The sequence below is a fragment of the Podarcis liolepis genome (assembly GCF_965112155.1).
Source record: "Podarcis liolepis genome assembly, chromosome: 13".
NCBI classification, from domain to species: Eukaryota; Metazoa; Chordata; class Lepidosauria; order Squamata; family Lacertidae; genus Podarcis; species Podarcis liolepis.
In genome coordinates this window covers 37,392,598-37,419,305 of record NC_139573.1, presented here as the reverse complement: position 1 = coordinate 37,419,305, position 26,708 = coordinate 37,392,598, and the positions used below count along the sequence as shown (strand labels likewise).

At 44.0% G+C, this 26,708-nt stretch overlaps 1 protein-coding gene across 6 annotated transcripts; it reads right to left on the bottom strand.

Annotated features, from left to right (window-relative positions):
- Nucleotides 1-128: 128 nt before the first annotated feature.
- DDX42 (DEAD-box helicase 42) lies at nt 129-26,012 on the bottom strand. Of its 6 annotated transcripts, none has more exons than XM_083469563.1 (20): nt 25,799-26,008; nt 25,576-25,623; nt 23,884-24,010; nt 22,159-22,392; nt 21,257-21,407; nt 19,970-20,031; nt 19,438-19,474; nt 15,947-16,096; nt 15,457-15,561; nt 13,497-13,616; nt 12,909-13,085; nt 11,203-11,331; nt 10,487-10,586; nt 8,872-8,919; nt 7,357-7,454; nt 6,909-7,185; nt 5,786-6,012; nt 4,682-4,792; nt 4,425-4,523; nt 129-2,825 (listed from the first exon to the last, which is right to left on the bottom strand). In XM_083469563.1, the coding sequence occupies exons 3-20, from the start codon at nt 23,901-23,903 to the stop codon at nt 2,124-2,126; spliced, it is 2,847 nt and encodes a 948-aa protein (XP_083325689.1). In that variant the 5' UTR covers nt 23,904-24,010; nt 25,576-25,623; nt 25,799-26,008; the 3' UTR covers nt 129-2,123. The 6 variants fall into 6 exon arrangements, with proteins under 6 accessions (XP_083325689.1, XP_083325690.1, XP_083325691.1 ...); XM_083469564.1 differs by having other exon boundaries at nt 23,884-23,953; nt 25,799-25,955; XM_083469565.1 differs by lacking the exon at nt 23,884-24,010 and having other exon boundaries at nt 25,799-25,998.
- Between the last annotated feature and the right edge of the window lie 696 nt (nt 26,013-26,708).

The window sequence follows — 26,708 nt, the reverse complement described above, 5'->3', positions numbered from 1 at the left end:
GTGCAAACATGAGAAATAAAATTATTAAAGCTGGTTTGCCTTCTAACAACGAGTAGTACTTTTTGCCCACAAAACCAACTTACGAGTAAAAGAATATAGGCCAAAATAAACAGGCACATCCCAGGCAATTGTCCTTGTAATAAAACATTTACTAGAAGAGAAAGCGGAAAGTAAAGGGAACAGCATGTCACAGAATCCTGACAGTTTCAAGATACTTCTTCATAAAAATGAGAAGCAAGAAGTCAACTATTTTCAGCAAACAAGATTTTTCTACCACTCTGGCAAAAAAGAAAAAGAAAAAAGAATCTGATTAAAGAGCCCAAGAACACACTGTTAAAAAAACCCCAAAACCAAATATTTTTACATTTGCCTCTTTCCAGATGTGTGCGCGCAACAACCATTTCGGGGGGGAAAGCAGCACATTGTTTCAGACAAGTCCTGCTTCTAACATTGCTGCACAAAAATGCTTCTTCAGCAGCCAGTCTCAAACTCACAAAGTTTGAAATCTTCCTGGTTCAGCCCCCAATCACAATTAACTTGATGCTATATAAGAAAGATCTCCCTCCCCAAGCCTGTTTCACCCTTGGGTGGTGAGGGAGGGGGGAAGGGGAAATAACTTCTGGAACATTCACAAAGCTATCAACACAAGATCCCACCCAAATGGACACTTTTCATCTTGCCAGCCGGTGGGCAGGCTATACCCTTGTGGCTCCATGGCCCATCTTTGTGTATCCTCTTCAGGCTTAAGGTGGCTCCTGTTGCCCATACAGTACACATGTTCAGGGACCAAAATGAGTAGACACTAGGATCATCCTTGGAGGCAGAGGAGCTCCAGTCTAGGCAACCTGAGATTCTGCTAGTCTTTGCCAAGCGGTCTTTGTTCCCACAAGGACACATTCAGAACACAGAAGATGGTGAATTGTGTAAAAATGTAGACTGGCATGGGGAAAGTTAGCATTCATTCTGTCTCCGTGTGTGTCTCTGTGTGTGTGTGTGTACTCGTGTATGCTGTTCCACTGGGCAGAAGGAATCCTTTAGCTCCAGCCAAACTCGTCATACCTGGCTTAGGTATGGAGAAGAATGAGACAAATTTGCAGGCTGCATCACCTGCATATTTACAGCCATTTCCCCACTACTCTTAGGAACAGAATCTCAAGCTCTCTCTATTGGCTATTAGCATGCTGATACTATCAAGGGAGTAGGAGGGATGAAATGATTTAACCTTTGGCCTGTCCTCTCTCTACCTGAACTGTGGACAACTTGACAAAAAGGAGAGGCGGGAGTCAAGCCTGAGAACCTGCTCACCAATCCCCAAATAAGGAGGATTTAAGCTACTCAGCAGTGATGCATCAAATGATAAGGGTAAAAAAAAAGATTACTTGCAGAAATGACACAAGTCATAATGGAACATTATGATTTCCATGCAGGATTGTGTGTAGATGGGCAAGATCAATTGTGAGCCCCACCCCCTTCTTCCCAAGAGACCATTATTTCTCCTCTATCTGTTGCTTACAATGGCCAACAGTCACCCAGTCGAAACTACTGTGTTTTCCTGTGATACTTTACACGTCTCATTGTACTGCTGGATACATGCAAAATCATATAAACAGGAACTTGGTGGTCGTGTCTGGGCACAGATGGCCATTGCGAGCGGCGAACGAAGGTGTAAAAGCATAATGACAATGGGGGTGAAAAGAGGGCTATTGAATAGGGCTGATGTAGCAGGCGTGCCACTTACTGGGAGATGGGTTAGTGTACAAGTTCACATTGATCTGAATAAAACAAACCTACCCAGTTCCAAGCCTCTTTCTGGAAACATTCAGTTAAAAAAGAAACACTCTCAAAGATCTTTTGTTCTTGGTGGGTGAAATTAATCTTTTGAAGTCCCTCGAGATGGACGGATTTTTAAAAGTCAGAGCGCTGAGGAATTCCAAGAAAGGGAACACTTTCCTTTTGATCAAAGCACAACACTGACGCGCCACTGAAGTGAAGCTGTCTGCAGACGCACCAGCCGAGGCTTGGTTTGGGGATCATTGCTGTCCATTGCTATGCTTCTGAGCAGCCACGCAGAAACGCCCTCTTGAGAGTGAGCGAGAGGGGCACCTTGCCACTTTGCTGGGCTCTTAGCTGTCCCACCGACTCTTCTTGCGCTTTGGGGGCTCCGGAACGACAAAGCCATCTGTCTTGTTGTTGTCCCTACTACTGCCTCCATCTGCCTTGTTGTTCTCCCTGCTGTTGCCATCTTTCCTGCTCTCAGTGTTCCTATTCTCACTGCTTCTGCTTTCGCCGCTGTTCCGGCTGCTGTCCCCATTGTTCCGGCTTTCCCCGTGGCGACTGCTGCTGCTGCTCCCACCGCCGGCATGTCGGCTTTCCCCGTGGCGATGGCTGTCCCCGTGGCGGTTGTCCCCATGACGATAGCCTTCCCCGTGGCGCTGGCCTTCACCATGGCGACCGCTCCCGTCGCCGTGGCGCTGGCCATCGCCGCCGTGGCGACCGCTGCCCCGGTTGTCGCCGTACCTTTCTCTACCTCCGCTGCTGCCCTCTCTGTTGCTGTTGCCGGCGTTCGGACTGTTGAACCCCTGAACACCAGGACTCGGGAAGGCAGGGACGCTGTTTAAGTTCCCGGCGCTTGTGAAGCCTGTCATGCCCTTTGGCATGCCTGCCATGCCCATGGGACTGTCGGGTCTTGCCGAGTTCTGCTGTGCTGAGTTGCTTGGCACGGAGTTCAAGCTGCCAGCACTGGTCCACCCACTGGCACCTGCTGAAGAGCTGCCCGTCTTCTGGTTGCTAAAGCTGGCAGCAACGAAATGGCTCTTATACTGGGACTACAGGAGAGAAAAACAAAAACCATAACCAATATGAGGATTCTTCAGCCTCTGTTTTCTGTGTCTTCTCAGTGACGCCAACTGCTATCAAAGATTGAAGGCTGGGTGCTGGATGGAAGGGGATTTTGGAAAGTTTGAGGTTGAATCCTGACAAGACAGAAGTACTGTTTTTGGGGGACAGGAGGTGGGCTGGTGTGGAGGACTCCCTGGTCCTGAATGGGGTAACTGTGCCCCTGAAGGACCAGGAGCGCAGCCTGGGAGTCATTCTGGACTCACAGCTGTCCATGGAGGCACAGGTCAATTCTGTGTCCAGGGCAGCTGTTTATCAGCTCCATCTGGTACGCAGGCTGAGACCCTACCTGCCCGCGGACTGTCTCGCCAGAGTGGTGCATGCTCTAGTTATCTCTTGCTTGGACTACTGCAATGCGTTCTATGTGGGGCTACCTTTGAAGCTGACCCGGAAACTACAACTAATCCAGAATGCGGCAGCTAGACTGGTGACTGGGAGCGGCCGCCGAGACCATATAACACCGGTCTTGAAAGACCTACACTGGCTCCCAGTATGTTTCCGAGCACAATTCAAAGTGTTGGTGCTGACCTTTAAAGCCCTAAACAGCCTCGGTCCAGTATACCTGAAGGAGCATCTCCACCTCCATCGTTCAGCCCAGACGCTGAGGTCCAGCGCCGAGGGCCTTCTGGCGGTTCCCTTGCTGCGAGAAGCCAAGTTACAGGGAACCAGGCAGAGGGCCTTCTCGGTAGTGGCACCCGCCCTGTGGAACGCCCTCCCACCAGATGTCAAACAGAAAAATAACTACCAGACTTTTAGGAGACATCTGAAGGCAGCCCTGTTTAGGGAAGCTTTTAATGTTTAATAGGTTATTGTATTTTAGTGTTTTGTTGGAAGCCGCCCAGAGTGGCTGGGGAAACCCAGCCAGATGGGCGGGGTATTAATAAGTTATTGTTGTTGTTGTTATAATAATAATAATAATAATAATAATAATAATAATAATAATAATAATAATAATAAAGTGGGTGTACCTTACTGCTCAGAGATTTCTTCCCGTTAAGGGGAAAGCCCAGCTGTATTTTTAATGTGAGAGTGGAATTTCAACGAGTAACGCTTTCTAATATTAGGACATCTACTGCAATGTATGGCTTGGTTTAGTTGCTGGAGTATTCAGGCCGATTTTACCAAACTTATCTTTGCCTTCAGTATCTTTGGCACTAGACTACATACTGCACTTCCTTCCACTCTGCCCATTCATTGGTATGGAGGAGGGCTGACTTGCAGTGCCAATAGGAGCAAGCTGGAGCTAAATGCTGGGGGAATGTTGATGGCGCCACCTCAGGTCAATGAAAACCTTGTTTGCTGAAGAACTTGTGATAGACACAAGGGAAATTCAGTTTACAGGCTGGGCAACGACCATACTGAAGCAGGCAAAGCTGGTGGCAACCAATAGCTCCTTTCCCTTCTGAGCTGGTTTAAGGAGTTCACAGGCACAATGGCCACACTTGGCTAGAAGCCAAGAAAGCAGTTGCACCACAAGTGCCAGACAGAAAGGGGAGAGAACACATAGCAGGACAGTTAGCCATACCAACCTGGAATGCTGCCTTCATTGCAGACAACCGGTCCCCCATTGCTCCCGAGGATGGTTTGTATGCCTCATAGTTAACCATGACACTGTTACTCCCACGGTCCTGCGACACAAAGATGTTGGCAGTCAGCGCTGTGAAACTCGGGCTGCAGTACTATACATACTTACTGGGGAGTACGTCTCAATGAAATAAATGGAACTGACTTCCAAGTAGACATATACGGCACTGTATACATTAGTATACTGAATTTCAATGCTTACCACGCTCTCTGATCCTAGGCCAGGCCGCTCACGGTACCCCAGTCCACCACCGCCAATATTTAACTTCTTGCCCTTCCCTCCCTTGAAACGTGATTTCCGGAACCAAGCATTCTGGAGAAAAAGGATAGTAACATTAATAGGAGATGAAATATGTGGCTACCAGGCTATGGATTGGTTCAACTACTTTAGACTACAGAATTCTGGCTGGAAGAGCAAAACCATTACCAAAAATTAAAAGTACACAAGCACATTAAAGTCACTTTGTTGTACGCTATTTGCCAAATAAAGGAGAGTTAGTTTTTGTGTTTGGGGGGAGGGGAGAGGAGAGGAACCCAGAGAAAGCCATTTGAACTACATACTGGGGGGAACAAAATATCACTTGTTTGTAGAAAAACATAGTTTCCCGTTTTAAGTAGCTTCTTTGCAGATGCCTCCAAATTGCATGAGAGCAATTTGCACAAGATAGAGATAAAATCTGCCATGACTCATTCCTTAGATTTAAAGACAGCTCTCTGTATACTGCTAATGCCCAGTGTTGTTGTTTTCCTAGATGTTAATCTAGCTCAAGCAGTGGAAATGCAGCAAAATCTATTTCAAGGTAAAACCCCTTTTTCTTTTTAAATATACCCCATAAAGGTAAAGGTACCCCTGTCCGTACGGGCCAGTCTTGACAGACTCTAGGGTTGTGCGCTCATCTCACTCTATAGGCCGGGAGCCAGCGCTGTCCACAGACACTTCCGGGTCACGTGGCCAGCGTGACAAGCTGCATCTGGCGAGCCAGCGCAGCACACGGAACGCAGTTTACCTTCCCGCTGGTAAGCGGTCCCTATTTATCTACTTGCAGTTTTAGGGGTGCTTTCGAACTGCTAGGCTGGCAGGCGCTGGGACCGAACGACGGGAGCGCACCCCGCCGCGGGGATTCGAACCACCGACCATGCGATCGGCAAGTCCCAGGCACTGAGGTTTTACCCACAGCGTCACCCGCGTCCCAATATACCACATACTGTGTTATATTATTTGGTGTGGCTCATAATTACACACAGAAACGTTAAGTTTCAAGTTAAGGAAAGATTACAGTGCTTCTTCAGGTTTTGACAAAGTTACCTGCATGGCCAAGTCCAAGAGCTCTTTCGTGACGTGCTGATTGGCCCCTTCCAAATTCCGAACAAGATCTCCAGCGAAGTTGCTATCCTTGTGAGTCAGCAGGGTGTAGGCCACGCCCTTCTCTCCTGCTCTCCCCGTGCGGCCAATTCGGTGGGTGTGGGTGTCAATATCACGGGCCACGTCATAATTGATCACAGTCTTAATGGAAGGAATATCCAGACCACGAGCTGGGCACAGGAGATGTCAAGGGTCAAGACAGTTTCACAGCAATTCTCACATGCGTGCTGCATATATCACATCTTGTCAGCAAAGGTTGAACTTACTGTGCTCAAAACTCTTTCCCACTGCACCACCTTCAATTCTAGGAAAGCTTCAGTTAACAGCTGAAAGCAATCAAGTTATCCTAGACACTTTCTGTTAACGCTGGCCTGTATTCTTAAGACTGTATTGCAATTCCAAAAGAGACAACTGTATTATTCCCTGACTGAAAACAGGTTCGGTTGCACTGAACTCTGATTATACTAAAACGAATTTTAGCTTCTCCTAAGGAATAAAAAAAAATAGGAGGGAAATATTTAGTGGGGATTTAGAATGAATTAATGAGATAGTGAAGGAGGACTATCTTTTTCAAAACATTGATCAACTAAAAGTCCGAAAAAGAAGAGGAGGAGGAGTAGTAGTTTGGATTTGATGTCCCGCTTTCTCACTACCCGAAGGAGTCTCAAAGCGGCTAACATTCTCCTTTCCCTTCCTCCCCCACAACAAACACTCTGTGAGCTGAGTGGGGCTGAGAGAGAGAAGTGTGACTAGCCCAAGGTCACCCAGCAGCTACATGTGGAGGAGCAGAGACGCGAACCCAGTTCACCAGATTACAAGTCTACCGCTCTTAACCACTACACCACACTGGCTCTCTAAGGTTTATTTAATATCTTCAATACATAATCCACATCTACCCAGCAGGTTGAGCACAACACTCTCTGAACCACAGCAGATGTAAAGAACATCAGGGTAGGTGGATGAAAACTGGCTTAAGAGATAACACAACGTGAAGAGGGAAAGGGGGTCAATAATGTGGTTCAGAAATTGCTCCCAGGTTTTTAAAACTTCCAACTTGCACCCCTACCTGCCACATCAGTAGCAACCAGAACTGGGAAGGTCCCCTTCTTGAAATCCGAGATGACCTTGTTTCTTTCACTCTGGTCCATGTCACCGTGCAGCAGACCCAGGCTGTGTCCCTCCTGCTTAAGGTTGTTGGCCAGCTCCTCTGCATTTGCCTTCTTGGTAACAAAGAGGAGGACACTCCCCGAAGAGGTGAACTCCACTAGGCGGCTGGTCAGCCAGTTCCACTTGTTGGGGCCAGAGGAGAAGATCTCCACAATCTGAGTGATATCTTCATTTGCCTGTTGTGTGAGGAGGAGGAGTAAATAGAGGTAAAATGAGAATATCAGGATATATTTAACACAAGAGCAGAAATGGGGGAAGAACAGAGAAGCATTATACTATGCACACCCGTGGCTTCTCTCTTTGCTCTAGCCTATTTCAAACAGTGTTTTTTCCAAAAGGCATATTACCTCTCCGATATCTCCTTGCACCACTCGAATTGGATCAATTAGAATGTCTCTGGCGAGCTTCTCGATCTTCTTCCGGAAAGTTGCACTGAACAGTAGAGCTGTTAAGCCAGGAAAATAGTACTAATGTTATATACACAAAGGTGCAAAGGAGTGCAAGCTCACAAGGAAGCCACCCCATCCACCAGAATTGTACGAGAATCTAGATACAGTGGTGCCCCGCAAGACGAACGCCTCGCGAGACAAAAAACTTGCAAGACGAAAGGTTTTTTCGTTTTCGAGTTGCTTCGCAAGACGAATTTCCCTATGGGCTTGCTTCGCAAAACGAAGCTTGCCCCCGCACCCCGGACCTCTTTTGAAGCAAGGGGCGGCAGGGAGAAGATCGCTTCTCCCCGTTGCCAGCCCCGCAATCTCCGGGGACAGAGGGGAAGGCGCGCGCGGCCTTCCCCTCTGTCCCCAGACCCCTTTTGAACCAAGGGGCGGCAACGGGGAGAAGCGATCTTCTCCCCTCCGCCCCTTGCTTCAAAAGAGGGGACAGAGGGGAAGGCGCCCGCACCTTCCCCTCTCTCCCCGGACCCCTTTTGAACCAAGGGGCGGCAACGGGGAGAAGCGATTCTCCCCGCTGCCCCTTCCCTTGCTTTAAAACAGGTCCGCGGACAGAGGGGAAGGCCCGCGGCGCTTCCCCTCAGTCCCCGGACGGTCTCCATAGGAACGCATTGATTGATTTTCAATGCATTCCTATGGGAAACCGTGCTTCGCAAGACGAAAAACTCGCAAGAAGAAAAAACTTGCGGAACGAATTAATTTCGTCTTGCGAGGCACCACTGTACATAGGAATTGCCTGTGATGATTCACAGGTGAGTGACTATTGCAGGCATGTCCAAATTCTGTCTCGGGGGCCTAATCCAGCCCGCTGGTCGATTTAATTTGCCCCCTGTGGCAGTATATGTCCTGGGGTAGAACTCTAAAAAAAGCTCAATAACTTTTGTCGGCCCTAACGCATGTTCACTTCATCAAATCTAGCCCTCTTTGAAAAAGGTTTGGGCACCCCTGGATAGCATCACATTTGCCATGCATCCTTCCTTACTGCATACAGCAGTACCAGAAGGACACATTGTGGCTAGGAGTAAGGTGAAAGATGCTATTCAAACATCAGAGAAGCATGGAGGCAATGGGAGAGGGTAAATGACAAGGAGACAGTGGTTCTGTATGCCCGAAAACTACCTATATATGAACAAGATTTTAGAACACTCCAAATATCTGGGAAAGGTGAAAAATCTGTGATTGGGTGGGTGGGAAGACAGCAGGCTGTCCTTGCTTAACAAGAACAAAATGTTTGCAAATCCATTAATATAACTTAATTTCTTTCTGGTTTAAGTATGGGAATTGGAAACAGTTTTGGGACACAAATTAATGCCGCCCCGAAGGGCTAACCACATATATTTACAAGAATAAAACAGTTCTGTCTCACACAATACATATTTCAATATATTTTGTATTCAGGAAGTCCACACTCACTCTGCCTTTCAGGGCGCACGTGACTGGCAATTGATCTGACTTGGTATTCTGGATGAAAAGAAGAACAAAGTTCCAGTCAATGTACAGTTTTCAGATGCTGAAAAGCAGCTGTATTATAAACAGCCAGCTGGCTGAAGAGAGCATGGCATATAGTTCATGATGAAAAGCGCTCAATCTCTGCATTCTAAGACAACACCTTTTTATTTCATAAAATGCAGAATCATCCACAAGCTCAACTTCCAGTAGGTCTTGAATGAGATGTTGTTACATTTGAACATCAGGCTCAGAGTTTTTTGTTTACCAAAAAGCATGCCCCTTTAAAAAGACATTTATTTTAAAAAGGCCTTTCAAATCAATTTATCATGCAACTAAGTGACAAATTTGACAACGAGCAAATATTTATCTGTGGGCTTGAATTTGCTTTTCAGCAAAGCATATTTTTGCGGCCATTCTGGTTCTTGTTTATTATTGTAATTAGAAATATTCTATGCCCCAGGAAAAAAAGAAATTAAGGAAGAAATCTGTGTTTCTTTCAAAGTCAACTAAAATTGAGGTTTGGGAAATAAGCAAATACAGTGGTATCTCGGGTTAAGTACTTAATTCGTTCCAGAGGTCCAGAGCATGATTTCTGTTCTCATCCTGAAGCAAAGTTCTTAACCCGAGGTAATATTTCTGGGTTAGGAGAGTCTGTAACCTGAAGCGTATGTAACCCGAGGTACCACTGTATATTTATATTTGAACACATCTTCAAGAGGCCAATGATTATTCCACTCAAATAATAGAGAGTTGCTTTGCAGGTGATTCACATAGCCTCTGTTTCATTAACACACACGGCACTATCTCTTAGGCACTCCTGGCCTAACCAAGAGAAAAAAAGAAAACAGTTTCTCCAGCAATGCCCAGCCTGCCCTTCATATACTATGGGTGAATAATATGGCTGCAGAACTGGGTGCTCGGTGCCACTTCTACTACGAACTGTGCCCTACTTTGTACAATGAACATTGAGCAAATGAAAGAGGTAGACACTAAAAAAATTTTAAAAATGAAATTCCTTTGGCCACAAAATGCTTCCTTGAACGAAAGGGTATTATGGAAGATATTTCTGCCCGTGCTTTGAGAGACTTCTGAAGAAAGGAAGTTCCAAAGGCTGGGCGTGGTCCCTGAAACCTATCCTTGTGTGTGCTTTCACAGGGCCATCTGGAGCACAAGAGTGCCACTAAGAATTCCTTCTCAGCTAACCACAAAGTTCAGGACAGGACACGTAACACAGCTTGGTACCAATGTTAAACGGTCATAACAAGCACGTTTGCGTTTTATTTTTACTTTCCAAATTTGCACTATTCTTCACTGGGTCAAACCACTTTTCTTTCTCATATTCCTTCATGTGAAAGCCTTCATTTTGCACCACCACCCTCTTCTATTATCCAGAATGCCCTGTACTTTTCTGTAACACTGTTATTTAGTTGCTGCTGAGTGCGTAGCCCAAGAAATGCTTCAGCCTTTGCACTCTTTCACTAATGCATTCCTAAGATATAGAGGATGGTATGAAGTTGTGGGGAACGTAGGCCACCGCTGTGACATATCCACACTGCAGCCAGTATTACTGGGTACGTACCGAAACCCATGTCAAACATTCTGTCGGCTTCATCGAACACAAGGTAAGTGACCCTCTGAAGGTTGGTTGCTTTCTTCTTCACGTGGTCAATCAAACGGCCCTGATTGGAAATATTTAACAGCAGCAAGCTAGTCAGAAAAAGCCAGTATCAATGTATCATTCAAACTATGTCACAGTAATTCCTTGGTCACAGTGGTTATACTGCTCCTACTTTCCCTGATATTGTTTGTGGTCCTTTTTGAACAACAGGGTCCTTAGTGATGGTCAATAGTAGCTGGCCAAGTGCCAAGGAAAGCTCTGAAGGCAACCTGTAAAGGAAGACTCCCAACCAGAGTCCAGTGAGAGGGAAATGGTTTGGTTGTGTCAACAACAGACACATCCCTCAGAAGTTGCTAACTGCCAAAGCAGTTCCTCTTGCCCTTAGGAATTCTACTCCAATTTGGATCCACATTTTCTGAATCCAGTAAGGGGGGAAAATGAGGTAGGTTCACATAAGCCACAAACCAAAGAACGAATCACAAGGTATTTCTTTTTATTTAGAACGAAAAGGAAACATATTGCAAGCCATTCTCAGGATCCCATATCCCTTAAGGCAGCCTTCCACAACCTAGGAATGTTTTGGACTACAACTCCAGCTCCAGCCAGCAACATCTGGAGGACACTAGGTTGGGGAAAGATGCCTTACAGCAACACAAGTACCTGGAAGAAATACTCACTGGAGTGCAGACAACAATTTCTGCTCCTTCCTGCAGAGCCTTGGCCTGCTCCCACATGCTTCCTCCACCATACACTGCTACGGAGCGTAGATTGTAGGCCTTCCCAAAGCGCTTGCATTCAGCGTGGATCTGAAGGCACAGCAGTTCACAGATTATTGATAACACTACTTCAAAAACTAGAAAGACATCTCCATTACATCAAAGAAGCAAAGGGACTGCAAAATCGACACTTTCCTGTGCAATGGGGCTACAAGAATACAAAGCAGATTTCTTGTTTGTTATTCTAACTCTCCTTTCCAGTGACTGAACTTTCTTCTGCCTTTTGTACATCAATCCGGCCATCTTTGTACCTGTGGCTCACCCCTAGAGCTTATCAGGATCCCTCTTTGCTGGACTCACACCTCACTTTTTCTGTATCTACTCCCTCTCTCTCTTCTTTTGTATTCATCCCAAACGAATTTGCTAGAATAATCTCTATACATCACATCATTTCTTTTTTACTTTCTCTTTTCTTTTCTCTCTCTCTTCTCCACACTCCTTTTATCTTGTTGCATCAAAAAGTTTTAATAAAAAAATTACGAGACAGAAGAGGCAGAATTTCAGGGCAGATTTCTAGCATCCCTGTTTTTTATGTTGAGTATATCATATGAAAGCAACCAGAGGAAGTATTATTGTGACTGGAAATTGAGCCACTTCCCACTAGGCAGCATAAAAGTTAACATTCCACTTTTAATAATGAAAATCTTAACAATGAAACAACTGAAGCACAGGCAGACAAGCCTTACTCCCATATCCACTTGCAACAGGAAGGTGAAGCTGGTGGCGGCCTGACTAGTTTAGTTACAACCAGCCCCCTTTAAAATCTTGATCTCAACCCTGAGGGGTGAGCAGAAGCGGTGAATGTGGGTTCCTCCTTCTCTATACCACCTATGCAAGAAGCCCTCTTTTGATACATAAAGGCTCCAAAATGGGTCTCTGGGACTTACAAAAGAGCAAGGTATTTGAAGTCCTGCCATGCATCAAATCCTGCACCACAATATCTCATTACAACACCTTAAATCAAAGTAAGGGTGCCCTCATTAGTGTGGCAAGCCAGAATGCCTCTCTGTTAAAGCTTGGCAATTTTTCTGGAATTGCACCATAGTTCTGAACCTCCCTTTTCTTGTACAGTGGTACCTCGGGTAAAGTACTTAATTCGTTCCGGAGGTCCGTTCATAACCTGAAACTGTTCTTAACCTGAAGCACCACTTTAGCTAATGGGGCCTCCTGCTGCCGCCGCGACGCCAGAGCTTGATTTCTGTTCTCATCCTGAAGCAAAGTTCTTAACCTGAAGCACTATTTCTGGGTTAGCGGAGCATGTAACCTGAAGCGTATGTAACCTGAAGCGTATGTAACCCAAGGTACCACTGTAAAGTTACCAAATAAATATCAGAAGCTTTCTACCTGAGCTGCTATTTGGTGACCAAAGTATGCAAGATGGGGTTTCTCCCCCCAGAAAAGTAAAAATTTCTTTACCAACTCATTCCCCCATAAAAAAACCCTTAATTTTAACTGGTCCCCCCTTTTCTGGTAAATCTCCACATACCATTACCTGCCCTCAACCCAAATTAAAACAGCAGCAGCAGCATAATCTCCTCAGATGGATAATCTGTTCCAGGATTTACTTCCCCCCATTTCTTTCCATGACGCTCCAAACATTTCTTTACCTGCTGGCACAGCTCTCTGGTTGGACATACAATCACTGCGATGGGACCATCTCCTGGCTCCAGCTCCTTCTGATCCATGATGTGAACCAACATGGGCCAAATGAAGGCTGCAGTTTTCCCACTGCCAGTCTTTGCAATACCGATCATGTCTCTCCCACTCAGGGCCACCGGAACACCCTGAAGGGGGGGGAAAAACCCACCCACATTTTAAATCAAGCAGTTTCCCAAAACAGAGCTGGTGACTCTCAGCTCAGGGTATGGTTTTGAAAATATTAACCTTCATAAAGCCATAAAGCTGTAAAAAAATGTCTGTAAAGTTTTTTTTAGCATACCCGAATCATTTCATATTCCACGTGCTCCTCAATTATTATATGGTCAGTTATACCCTAGTCACTTCATCACATCTCCACTTTTAAGAGCTTGTGTTTAAGTGACAATGTTGTTAACTAAATAAACCAATATAAGCAAATATCTAAGCCCATTGGAACCCCAGCATAATCTCCAAACAGGATAGGGAAAACAACACAGCATTTTGCTCGTTTCATAAATTCCATTTTTTTACTGTGAACACTGCTATGCAGGACTCACCTGGCACTGGATAGGTGTGGGTTGAGTGTATTCTGATTTCCTAATTTGATGCATAAGTTGCTCATCAAAACCAAAATGAGCAAAACTGCTTCCTGGTCTTGGAGGAGCTGCTCCAGAGACCTAGGGGAAAAGTTTTCCATTAAACCATGCCTTACACTTTTGAGAGAGATTACTCAATGCACATTCTGATGTAGAGTCTATATGAAAAGGACGTTCACTCAGTTCCAGTCTCCAACAATGCTTATTGTCCTAAATCCACCTTATAGGGGTATACCACCCACCTCAAATGATTAGCCTTTCTTGTGTTGAACTGAATTCAACATTCAGCTGTGGTAAACACACCTGAAAAGCACAATGATGAAGGAAATGTCTCAATCTAATTTAAATTAAATTAGACTGGAAGAATAAAATCTTAGAATATGCAGAGCTAGCAAGATTGACAACAAGATTCCGAGACAGATCAAATATTCAATAGAGTGGAATATTTACAGAGAATACCTAAAAGCACATTGTAAAAATCTAAATTCTTTGGATTGACCTCTACATGAAATAAGAGTACTTTACAAAATTAACACAACCGAACAACCTAGGAGGGATAAAGTTAAGTGCGCAGTTAAAAAAAAATTACAATTAGGAATCACAATTGGGGGGATTTGAAGTCATGTTTGAATTCGCTACATGTGAATTTAAATCTTTTTTTAAAATGAGTGTTGATTTTGAATTGCCTTTTGTTGATTGTTTCGTATTGTTTTATTCCCTATTTGTTTTGTTTTTAACACCAATAAAGCATTAAAAAAAGAAGTGGGGAATGTCCCATGTTATCAGAAGCCCATATTCATGGGAGGATTGAGAGCATGCACATCTTATAAAATCCAGAAATTCACCAACTGGGCCTCTACAAATAGACCAACGTTAGGTATTTTTGAATGAAAATCAGAGGCTAAATGGAACAAATGACCAGCAATATCTAGCTAGAAGCTTGATCAATCACAGAGGCTAGTGAAGTGAAGAGAATCCCAAGAATGGGTCTGAAAGCCTGAATGACAACCAGAAGCCCTCCCTACTACCAATCCCCAACAGAATAAGCTGAGGGGGAAAGTGTCCGAACAGCTAACAAGTACTGAAGTACTCAAGGAAGCCTGAAGGTGACCAACTGTCAAAACCTGGTTAACAGTTTATGTCTGCTAACTACCATGCCTTTTATGCCTGCTGCAAGTTTCCTCCCCCACCCCTTTTTATTGACAAGAAAATTAATTATACAGACAGCAAAACGAGGAAGCCTAAATTAACATTGCCTTCTACCGATAAGAAATAATAACTATTACAATAATGAAAATACTAAAAATACTTTTACTTCCCCTTTTGAACTTCTCTTCTGGTTACAATATATTACTATTCTATAACAATCTATTATATCCTTTGCTGTCCCATATATTGTTTTATTTCCCAGATTCAACCTAACCCTCCCCTCCTCCCCACTTCACCTATGTGAGATCTTCCAATCATATTTTTTTCTAGTTGTTTTAATAAAATAGAATGACACGAAAACTGTTAAATTATAATTACTTCTTTCGTCCTTACACACTTAACAATTGCCTATTAAGAGTACCTGCTGCAAGTTTTCTATGGTACGTCTCTCTACACTGGATCAAACTTTTCCCTCTGTCAAGCCGCATTATTCTTGCAAACCCTCCTCAAGGTGCACTTTTACAAAGCGGCCACTGAATTGTAGCCATCCCCACTACAAATGAACTCTCCTCTGCACCACTATCCTTGAAACTTAACATACTGGCTCTCTTACATCCTTTCTGCTCTCTTTATCTTACTTGGGTCATAACCTCACTCAGGAAGGAACCATGGCACATCTTTGCAAAGGTTCTGTGTCTGTTTATTGTTCGCCACACAGCTGTTATGATCATGTCTAAACAAGAGACAATCCTCAAAGCAGGACTCATCTTACCCGGAGATTCAGCTTGTGGCGCAGCTCCACCACTTGCTGTGGGGTGAGGCTGGTGATTTCTTCATGCTCGTCGTGGAAATTTTTCTCAAACGGTGGGTATTCAATCTGCAGGCCAAATAGTTCATGGTTATTCAGGGGTACCACTTTTATCAATTAAAAACTGGTTGCTGCCTCGGCCCAAGTAGCGGGCTGCCATGGAATGTTCATGAACATTCTTGCTCCGTTAACAGTTGCAAGCATAGCATCCGGCAAATGTGCAGCTCCTGTGAGACATTCAAAGAAGCACTTTGGTAAAGGGGAAACTGACATAAAAAATCACGTAAATTTGATTGTCTGGGCTTCTATGCAATGGAAGAATATAAGCACTGGAGCACATAAGCACTGGAGGAAGAGGGTCTCTTCCTCTCTTTGCTTTATTCAATGTATTACTATCGATTTTTAGATGAACTTAGCACTGGCGCTATGCTACTGATTGAAGAAATTCCCTCACCTCTGAATGATCAATAGGAGGAAGAGGGTCAATGATTTTTTTGGATGGTGCTATTGGATTGCCATCGCTGTCATACTCCAGGTTGTCCTCCTCCTCTTCTGGAACCACACCAGCAGTGGGATTTTCTGCCATGTAACGGAAATATGCTTCCTGCAGCAAAACAGAGAAACGTAACTGCATACAAGTGCCAAAGAGGATGAAATGCTATTGTTGTTTTCAGTTAATTACTAGCTACATTTAGAGACGGTCACTTACCCATAAAGAACAAATAACTTTGTCTATTTTAATAGTTCTCTTTTTATCACAGTAACTATTTGGTGAAACCATAATAAAGAACTAACAAATTGGCTGGTATATTTTGCTTTTCCAGGAAACAATCAGAAGACCTGAGCTGACCATCTCAAATGTTCAGTTAAAGCCACAAAAGTGTTTTCTGCTATGTCAAAATGTCTGGCCTTCAACGCTTAATTTCCAAGACGGGTGGTGTGTGCGTATGTGTCACATTTGCCTAGACATTACAACCACTGACCTCCAAATCTTTTTCTCTAATGCCGTATTTGTGAATAGGAATAAGTGCAGTTACTCAGAAGTGATAGAAAAATACTCTGCACACGCTCAAAATTCTCTCTTTGTCTTTTTTACTTTGCATTTACTTCTGCTGACTTCTTGGCTAGATGTCTGCGGCAAGTTAAAAGTCTCCAGGCAACCAAACGAGAAAAAAAATTCTGAAAACTGGAAGGGTTTTCTTTTAGGTTGGTTAGTCACTTACAGTGCATTGAACAGATGTAGAGCAGGTAAGGACATGGATGCCAATACACAATCGGGAACCTTGACTGTACACTGGCAAGGGAAATCAGGCTTTGGTTCTACCTCCCATCAGCTGATGGGCAACAGAGCCAAAATGTGCTAGAATGGCTGTCCTAGCAAGCTCCCCATGGAGAACTTGCTTACGCAACTGATGCCGGCAACAATGTGATGCCTCAGGTGCTTTAAAGCACCATGCAGGGCTCCATCTTTGGGACTGAAACACGTTGAATAACTTGAAGTCACTGTGATGTCAGTGATTGACAAGTGAGCAGCCCTGCTCACCCGTCAAATTTGGTCCACAAGGCTCTGATCTGACAAGGGTCTGTCCTGCAGATCAAACAACAACAACAACAACAACAACAAAGTTTTCCACCCTGATCTAGCAGACATACATGATTGACACTGCAGGTATCTACTTTCTTAAAAGAGGAATTCCCCCAAAGAGTTCTCCTAACAATTATGTGCTCCCTTACAGGACAGGATAGGGTTTTTGAAACCATTTTGATGTTTTACTATAACAGGGAATGCCCTATGTTCTCTAATTTGAAGATACAGAAAACAAGAAGCTCTTCCTTGTTTTAAAAAGTCAAATTCACATTCAAGAGAGACTCTTTCAAAAAAGGCACCTTCAGCGTTTCCTCCAAAATGCAAATTTAACTGGCTAAAAAGTCACACTAATATTAAGTCTGATCAATACATTTCTACGACATTTTCAAGCTGTCCTTCCTCCCAGGAGCTCGGGGAGCGTACATGGCTCTCCCCTCCATTTTATCCTCGTTACAACTTTGTCAAGAGGACACAGATGATTGGAGGCTTAAGAAAAAGCCTAAATAAGTAACATTCGGTTGAGAAAAGGACCAGCCAATCCTGAGAGCTTCATGGTTGAGCAGGGATTTGAACCCAAATCAACCACAATATTTATTGGTGCAATTGGTTGGCATCCCTGTGCAGTATTAGAACATTGTGGCTATCTGGACACCCAGCCAAGAAGGGTTAAAGAGGAGTATTCATTGGGAAAATTCAGGATATCCTGCAATAATCGGGGTGAGGTAGGAGTGGAAATAAATAAATAAATAAAGGAACGAAAGAAGACAAGAAGGGAAAGAAAGGCAGGAAGACATGACTTCATTTACAAAAGAACAAGATTTCTATTTTCATTTATTTTTGCTGCACTGTAAATTTAAGAAATCCCTCTCCCCCATCGAGTGGGCTACACACTGTTTCTCAGCTATGTCTCAATCCTACTATGCACATTAAGAAGCACCTTAGATCTTCTTCAGAGTTAAGATGAATGCCTACCAAAGCAACAGGGAAAAATGGTAGCTTCAATAATGTTACATTAAGCCATAAAATAAGTTTCTCTAACTCCATGTCTCATCAGCAGTTCTCAACCTGTGGGTCCCCAGATGTTGTTGGACTACAACTCCCATCATCCCTGAGCTCTGGCCTTGCTACCTAGGGGTGATGGGAGTTGTAGTTCAACAACATACGGGAACCCACAATAGGGAGAAGTCCAGAGCACTGACTCATGAAAAGTTGCAATAGCCAGACTCCACAGGGGTTGGTAATTATGTACCACTGCACCACGAGGTGTTAAAATCAGTGCAGCTAACTTGTGGCCCTCCGGATATTGCTAAACTACAATTCCCAGTAGCCCCAACCACCGAAGACAATGGTCAGGAATGATGAGAGTTGTAGTTCAGCAACACCTGGACAGCCACAGGTTAACCATCCCTGGGCCACATGCTTCAATCATGGCTGATGAAGAAACAGGCAGAACTACTTGCTATGGAGGCTGATTAGGAGGCAAGGTCAGAGCAGAAACTCATGCAGACATGTAGTGGGCAGATACGTTAGACTGCTCAGGAGAAATCAATTAGCCATTCTGTCATGGCACACTAGAATATACCCCGGAACACAGTTCAGGAATTACTGGGCTGGACGTTCCAGATTTTGGATAACAGGTATGCTTTTATACAAGCTTAATAAAGCTGTTTGACTGCACCAATAGGAGACTCAAAGAAGCACAAGTCTGTGACAAGTTTTTTAAAAGTATGCAAAGTGGCATGGTGAGCTCTACAATACCTTATACCAGTGATGGCCAAACTTGGCCCTCCAGCTGTTCCTGGACTACAACTCCCATCATCCCTAGCTAACAGAACCAGTGGTCAGGGTTGACAGGAACTGTAGTCCCAAAACAGCTGGAGGGCCGAGTTTGGCCATCACTGCCTTATACAGTACTTAAATATGTTCAGCTGTTGCTTATATGGTCCACAGCAATAGCTGCCAACCTTTTTAGACCAGGACCCACTTTTATCATTAAACCTGAACAGGGCCTACTTTTATTTCATTTTTATGTCTGTCTTTCTGCTTCCTTCTCCCTTTTTTCACTCCATGTCCCCCTTTAAAAAAATAAAACAAAAGCCTAAAAAGCATTGGTTGTGTGCTGATGTGACTCACCTAAAGTTGACCTGCAAACCAGTTTGGGGTCCTAACTCTTTTATCAGCTGGGCTAATGGTCTGATGTATTTAGAAAGAACAGGCTCCCCCCTGTGTCGTCCCCCCCCCGATCTTCTCAGCAAACAAAAATAGACCTGCTTTATTTCAAAGGATATCAGAAATGTGTGTCTGCACTCACTGACTACTGTTTTGTAATAGATAGAAAGGTTGCGTAGAAAACTCACTTGATCATCTTCCTCTTCAATATCATCGCGTATACCCCTGGAAAAATAAGCAGAGAAACAAAACTTCCCTGCAAATGTTCCACATACCCAGCTCCATACATTCAATCTGATTAGTGCCAATATAATGCAACACTGACAACATTCAGGAGCAACCAAACAAAAAAACAAAAGAACACGAACCTCTTATGTTCCAACCCACCAGGACCTGCCAAATTATGAAGAGTAAAATTGACTGAATTTCAGGTCTATGAAGTGTGACAGAAAAGCTGTTTCACAGAACTATATAGTTGAAGACAACGAGGGAGGTAACCTCAACACCCTGCTCCGTGGAAAAGTCATCTATACACCAGCCCCTCAGAAATCAACCCTCATAAATTCAGATCACAGCCTTCAGGGAGGTTCAGAAAGGCTTAAGATCTTAGCATGGCAAAATCTTCAAATATCCCAGCAGAAATAATGCAAGATGATCCCATGCTTCTTCTCAGTCTCTCACTTGTTTCAATGGGGCTGTGATATAAAAAAAATAACTTACTTTGTATTTTTTCTTTCCTTGTCTTTCTCTTCCAATCTCTTCATGTCTCTGGCAGCTTGATCCTAATGGGTCACAAAAGAAATGTAACATTGCAATGCAGCACATTCCCCTATAAAATTCCTATGATGCTGGAGGAATACAGCAACCAGTTGAGGGATACCAACTGCCAGGAGAGAGAAGATTTCTGACAGCTGGCTCCCCTCCTTTCCTTATTCTTCCTATCATATTATTTAAAGGGTTTTTCAGTGCATATCACTGTATCTCAATACAAAACCATAGGTTCAAGGTGCTGGTATTGTTGCACAAAGCCCTATATACTGGGATACCTAAAAAATCACCTCACTCCCTACATACCCTATTGATCAGTGTGCTGCAGGAGAGGCCATCCTGCAGATACCATCCTATCAGGAGATCTGTTCTGCATTAATGTCAGAACTGGGCCTTTAGTGTAGTGGCACCTGCCATTTGGAATTCCCTTTCACTGTGCATATCTACTGGTACTTGCTAAAAACATTCCCTTTTCCAAAAGACTTCTAAAATCTTTATCTCAGTTGCTATCTGACCTAGATCTCAACTGATTTTATTTATGTGTTGTTCGTTTTAAATTGTTTCTATTTTTACAGTTATTTTCAAAAAATGTTTTTATATACAACTGTTTTTAAACACGTTACTCTTTCGTATATGCCACTATATTGTAAATTGCTTTGAAATACCTCGCGGGAAGCAATTTGTAAATGAAACCAGTAATTAAATGGTAGCAGTAGTAGTTTGAATCCCTCCCCAATTGTTATGAACAGGAGTTCGTACTTCTTAGACTAAATTATGAATGTATGAAGTGGCGACATCACCACTGCTGAATCCCCTCCTGAGAGGCACCTGCTTGGTTTCACTTCTCTGACTTTTAAGGCCCCTAAGGTGCTAATTGCTGTTGCTGCTTTTGTAATAATAATAAATAATAATTTATTTTTACCCCACCCATCTGGCTGGGTTTCCCCAGCCACCCTGGCCGGCTTCCAACAGAACACTAAAATACAATAACCTATTAAACATTAAAAGTTTCCCTAAACAGCTTCCCTTGTTCTGTTCTGTCTGTCCTTGTCTTTACTTTCATCCTTGCTTATAGGGTAACAGCTGGCTATTATGGATATTTTCACTGGTTTGCTATAAACTACCTCAGATACCCTACATCAGAAGACAGATTTAAAATATTTTAAATTAAAATAAATACAACTGATAACATTTCAAAACCACAAAATATTGGCAATGCATTAGGAGAAGGTAACTTACCTCCACCTCTGCCATGAATGCCTCCAATGGGTCATCTTCGCTGTCTGAGTCAGGTGGTTTGGAATGGAACTGCTGCCGAGTGGGGGAGTTCTCAGCGGGAATGTATGGCAAGTCAACATTATTGGAATCTTCCTCCTCATCCTCAAAGTACCTGAAAATTCAGAGAGAGAGGAGGTGACACTGGGAAGAATCGAGTCAACACATAAGCGGGCTTATAAGGGGAAACCATCTGCTATCACACAGAGCCTAACACTGGACAATATTTTAGGAATTTTTTAAAAAAGATTTGGGGGGGCACAGAACTAAAGAACAAACTCCATCTTTGAAATATCCACTCCAAGTTGTCTGGCAGCCTAATTTAGCTGTTGTCATGCAACTTTTATCTGGACTCTGGCTAGTCTTACGCTTGAGATGTCAGCTGTAAAATGGCTTAAGCCATGGGTAGGCAAACTAAGGCCCAGGGGCCGGATCTGGCCCAATCGTCTTCTAAATCTGGCCAGCAGACAGTCCGGGAATCAGCATGTTTCTACATGAGTAGAATGTGTCCTTCTATTTAAAATGCATCTCTGGGTTATTTGTGGGGCCTGCCTGGTGTTTTTACATGAGTAGAATGTGTCCTTTTATTTAAAATGCATCTCTGGGTTATTTGTGGGGCACGGGAATTCGTTCTTTTTTTTCTTTTTTTCAAAATCTAGTCCGGCCCCTCACAAGGTCTGAGGGACAATGGACTGGCCCCCTGCTGAAACGTTTGCTGGCCCCTGGGCCTTATGCCATCCACTGTGACACTTCTTTTCACATATTATCAGGTAATACAACTACGTCTGCCCTATTAAAACAAATCATCGCAAAATTCTGGGCAACTCATTTAATGGGGATACAAGTGCAAAAGGAGGGCAACTTACGCATTCTCCTCATCAAAGTTTGCTCGCTTTGATCCAATCTTGTAAAAAGAAGGCAGCTGTGGTGGTGGTGTCTTTCCAAACCCAGCTGAACCAGGAGCTCCGAAAGCACTGTGGGACTGTTGAGGGAGTTTTGGCTCTTCCTTCTTCCCAGTGGATATGGAGAAGCCACCAAAACCAAAGCCCCTCTTGGTGCCAGGGCCACCTTTGTTCCAATTCATGGTGTCAGCAATGCGTCTGAAAAAGATGAAATGACGTACTAAATATGAAGCCTCTGCCCACTTCAAAACAGTCCTCGTATGAACAAAACCCCATAGGCAACTAGCATAGAATTAAATAGGAAAGTCTGACTTAGAAAGATGAACAAAGCACCATTTATTTATTGATTTTGGTAAAAAATGCTCCCCCTAAATATCAATCATAGGAGTTGATTGCACTGACTGGCAGCAGCTACTATTAAAAGATGAAAATGGGTATTTCTAGTATATGAATAAAACTCAAGTTTACTCCAATGCAGATATTTTGTTTACTGATAGAAGCAGACTACCTTTTAAAGGGTTAATATCCAGTTCAGTTCAATTCTGTTGTTTAGTCATTTCTGTTTACCAAGAAAAGATATTATCTGCATTCAGATGGCAAAGAATCCTAAATACATTTAAATATATGTAATACAATCAACTGCATCCTACTTAATGACACTAATAAAATGTGGCTGACACTAATAAAATGTGGCAACTTTATGCATTAGAGGTTTTGTTTTTAACAATGAATTCAGGCTATCTTCTAGAATAAATATTTTTATTTAAAATGTCTGCAAGCTATTTATCCCTTAAAGGACAGTAGGCAATTGAAATGTGAAAAAGAACCCCTGCTTCGTTAGCCCTGAGATTACTAACAAGAACATTCACTGCTGTTCATCTTAAACCAAAACATAAATAATGTTATATAAATGCTTTTGGGGACATTTTACTACCCAAGAAAAATTCCAGTGTATCTCAAGGCAGTACAATGTCCCAAAGCAAATCCATCTGGATAGCGTTTGAACGAAGACACTTAACAGAGCAATCCAAACCCACGTACTGGAAGGGGTATGAATGGACAGAGGTGTTCCTTGGCTCAGTTCTGCAGGTCACTGCTGTTGGAGGAGCTCCACTATTAAGAAGTGCCCCAATGCACCTGCCCAAAGAGTAGACAGGCAGAACCTTCTGGTGGTAGCATTCCTGCCCACAGCAATTCCCAAAATGGGGAATTTCAGGGAAAGGGGCTGACCTGCTGCCATCATGTGACAGTAATGGGTCCAATCTGGGCCTCTTTGCTACGGCAGCCTGGGCGAAGGCACAAGGAACAGGTACACTTCCCTGCCCCCGACTGGTGAGAATGGCAGGGTTGCGGAAGTGGCTTATCGCTCCATCAAACCTCACCACCGACCGCCAGGAGTTTGGATGAACACCCTGGATCATTTTTGTTTGGGGAAAAACCATGTGCCTTTTTTTTTTTTTTTACATTGGCTGAAAAACACCAACCCACCCATCCAAATGGAAAAAATCAGCAGACTACTTTGATATTTTATGACCCATACTTTTTTTGGTTGTCAAAATGAGAGCATCTGCTTCACTGGATCAGTTAGTTGGAAATTCTGTTTTTAAAGATGGATTTGTTACATTGGCTGATGAAAAAGCACCCCAAATGCAAAAACCAGTTCATTTTCTAAGGCACTTAATGACTCACTTGCTGGAATTTGAGGACATTGTTTAATGCTGCGCAGGTGCTGTCCTAGGAGAACACTGTAGGTTTACTTCTGTGTATAAAATGAATGCAATGAAAAGTGCAGCCTTGGAAGGATTTTGTCTTAAATCTGTGGAAGAGATTTGGTTCAGCTCTTACAAACTCTACAATGAATGCACATACGTGTCTAATATACATATTTTCATTGGGGATTTTTATCACGTGGATATCTGCTGCTTTGAAAACTATTTGTGTTTAAGTGCCACAGTCATACAGTCCACCTGAAAAAGTTAGGGTGAGAGAGAACAGCCTTGGAAGAAGAAAACAGATACATCCTGTGTTTGCAGGTATAAAAACAGGGAGCAGCCCTACTGGGAGATAGAGACTAAAATAGAGAACTGAAGCAGCTGGGTACCGTACTTTGTAAGTATGCACTATTATTGTTTACTTAGCCACTTCCATTTAAAAGCACTTGACACTTATTTTTCAAATTTGTCTTTCAGTTCAAAACACTCTGTCCTTTTCTCCAGACATCAATGTAGCATACATGGGACAGACTGACTTTTTCGAGGCCAGCCAGTAAGTTTCTTATCCTAACCTGAACTCAGTCTGCTGCATCCAGGTCCATCAGCAATCATATACTGGTTCGTAGCTGTGCATTGGCTTGAGCATTTGAAGCCATTGCCACAACGCATCTACTATAATGGTGACCAGCGCTGGCAGCTGTAGGTGGTTTGTAGGGTTCATAATCCACACACCTGTGGATTACGTGTCTTCCTTGGCCCCTTCCAGTCCTATTCTTCTATAAATGTTACCTTCAGTTTTACAAATACAGCCAGCGCCGTCGTGGAAAGGAAGCGAAAACAAAAGCACGGCAGCTATTATTTGGGGTTCAAGCCCCACTTGCATGCCATGCCCACTCGGTAGGGGACTTTCCACCATGCTCAGTGGGCTGACTTCTGAGAAAAGCGTGCACATGCACACGCTCGCTCCCTCGAGTCAGGCATGCAAATACAGTGGTACCTCAGGTTAAGTACTTACCGTATTTTTCGCTCTATAAGACGCACCAGACCACAAGACGCACCTAGTTTTTGGAGGAGGAAAACAAGAAAAAAAATATTCTGAATCTCAGAAGCCAGAATAGCAAGAGGGATCGCTGCACAGTGAAAGCAGCAATCCCTCTTGCTGTTCTGGCTTCTGGGATAGCTGTGCAGCCTACATTCGCTCCGTAAGACGCACACACATTTCCCCTTACTTTTTAGGAGGGAAAAAGTGAGTCTTAAATAGCAAAAAATACGGTAATTCGTTCCAGAGGTCTGTTCTTAACCTGAAACTGTTGTTAACCTGAAGCACCACTTTAGCTAATGGGGCCTCCTGCTGCTGCCGTGCCGCCGGAGCACGATTTCTGTTCTCATCCTGAAGCAAAGTTCTTAACCCAATGTACTATTTCTGGGTTAGCGGAGTCTGTAACCTGAAGCGTATGTAACCCGAGGTACCACTGTAACAAAAATCGGCTCTGATCCTGTTGCCGTCCCCCCCTCGCCCTTTCAACGGGCGAGGGCTTTTGCTATGTCAACAGAGGACTGGAGGCTGCAAGTGTGGGGGTGGAGGAGGAGCAGCAAAAAGGCGGCCTTCAGGCTCGGAATCCCAAGTGTACGTCCGAAGATATTCCGATAATACCACCTGCCTACTTACCCTCGGTAAGGGGCGACGGGTGTGGCTGGAGACAGGAGGGCACGTCGCCTAGGAATGGGAAGAGAGAGAGAGAGAAATCAGGTCCCCGAGGCCTCCATAGCCCCGATAGGCCTCAGCCCCGCCCCCTCCTCCTCTTCATATCCAGGCAACCCAGCAGGAGGAGGGGCGGCCCGGGGGCCTCTTTCCAGCCCCTCTTCTCCCCCACTGTCTCCTCTCAGCTTACCCGCCGCCTCGTCAGACCCTCGCTCGGTTTTCTTCCCCGCCTTCCCCTCCTCCTCGCCTGCCTTCCTCCCCTCTCTACCCGGTTACTACGGAGAAAGAAAACGGGGCGCGACGTCGGCGGCCGCGACGCGATGACGCCATCGCGCACAGCGCGGCAGGCGACGGCCCTCTATCCGCGCCTTTGCGAAGGGGCCTTTCGCTCCTCCGCGCGCGCCCGGGTGACGTCGCGAAGGGCGGGAAACCGTTGGAAGAAGCCCGTGGCGGGCGCGGATCCTAGAGGGAAAAAGTATAGAGTGACACGCGAGCATGGTTCTCCCCCAAATAAAGTTTTTACTGTAATAAACACACATACACAATTATTAGTAGGAGAGATGGGATAGAAATAATGATGATCAAATATTCCAAACTGACTGGAGTAAATTTATACGATATTTGAAAGATTATTGTAAGCAATCAGAATCACCAGCAGGGTTGTCTGAAGACTTGTAATGAGAATTTTTCTCTCTATTTTCATTTAAATTTTGAGCCATTTTGTAATAAGTGTAATTAGAATTGGAAAACGTATAAAATGCAATGATGTAAAGGTTAATTTTGAAAGCCATGAGGCAGGATGGAAGGAAGTCGATAGGCTCTAAAGAGCCAAAGCGGTAAAGTGGATAACGATGATGTGAATGTATAATATTAAATGGAAAATAAATTATATATATATATGAATGAATGAAATAATGAATCAGTATCATGTTACTGTCTCCCATCTAGCCCATCTAGTTTAGCATTACATACACTGACTGGCAGCAGCATTCCAGCTCATGGGCATAGCCGGCGGGATAGGGAGGGGCAGCTGCCCCCGGGCCAATAAAAATACATAGCTGAGCTTCTGCCCCCACCAACAAAAGGCCTCCCCCTGCCAC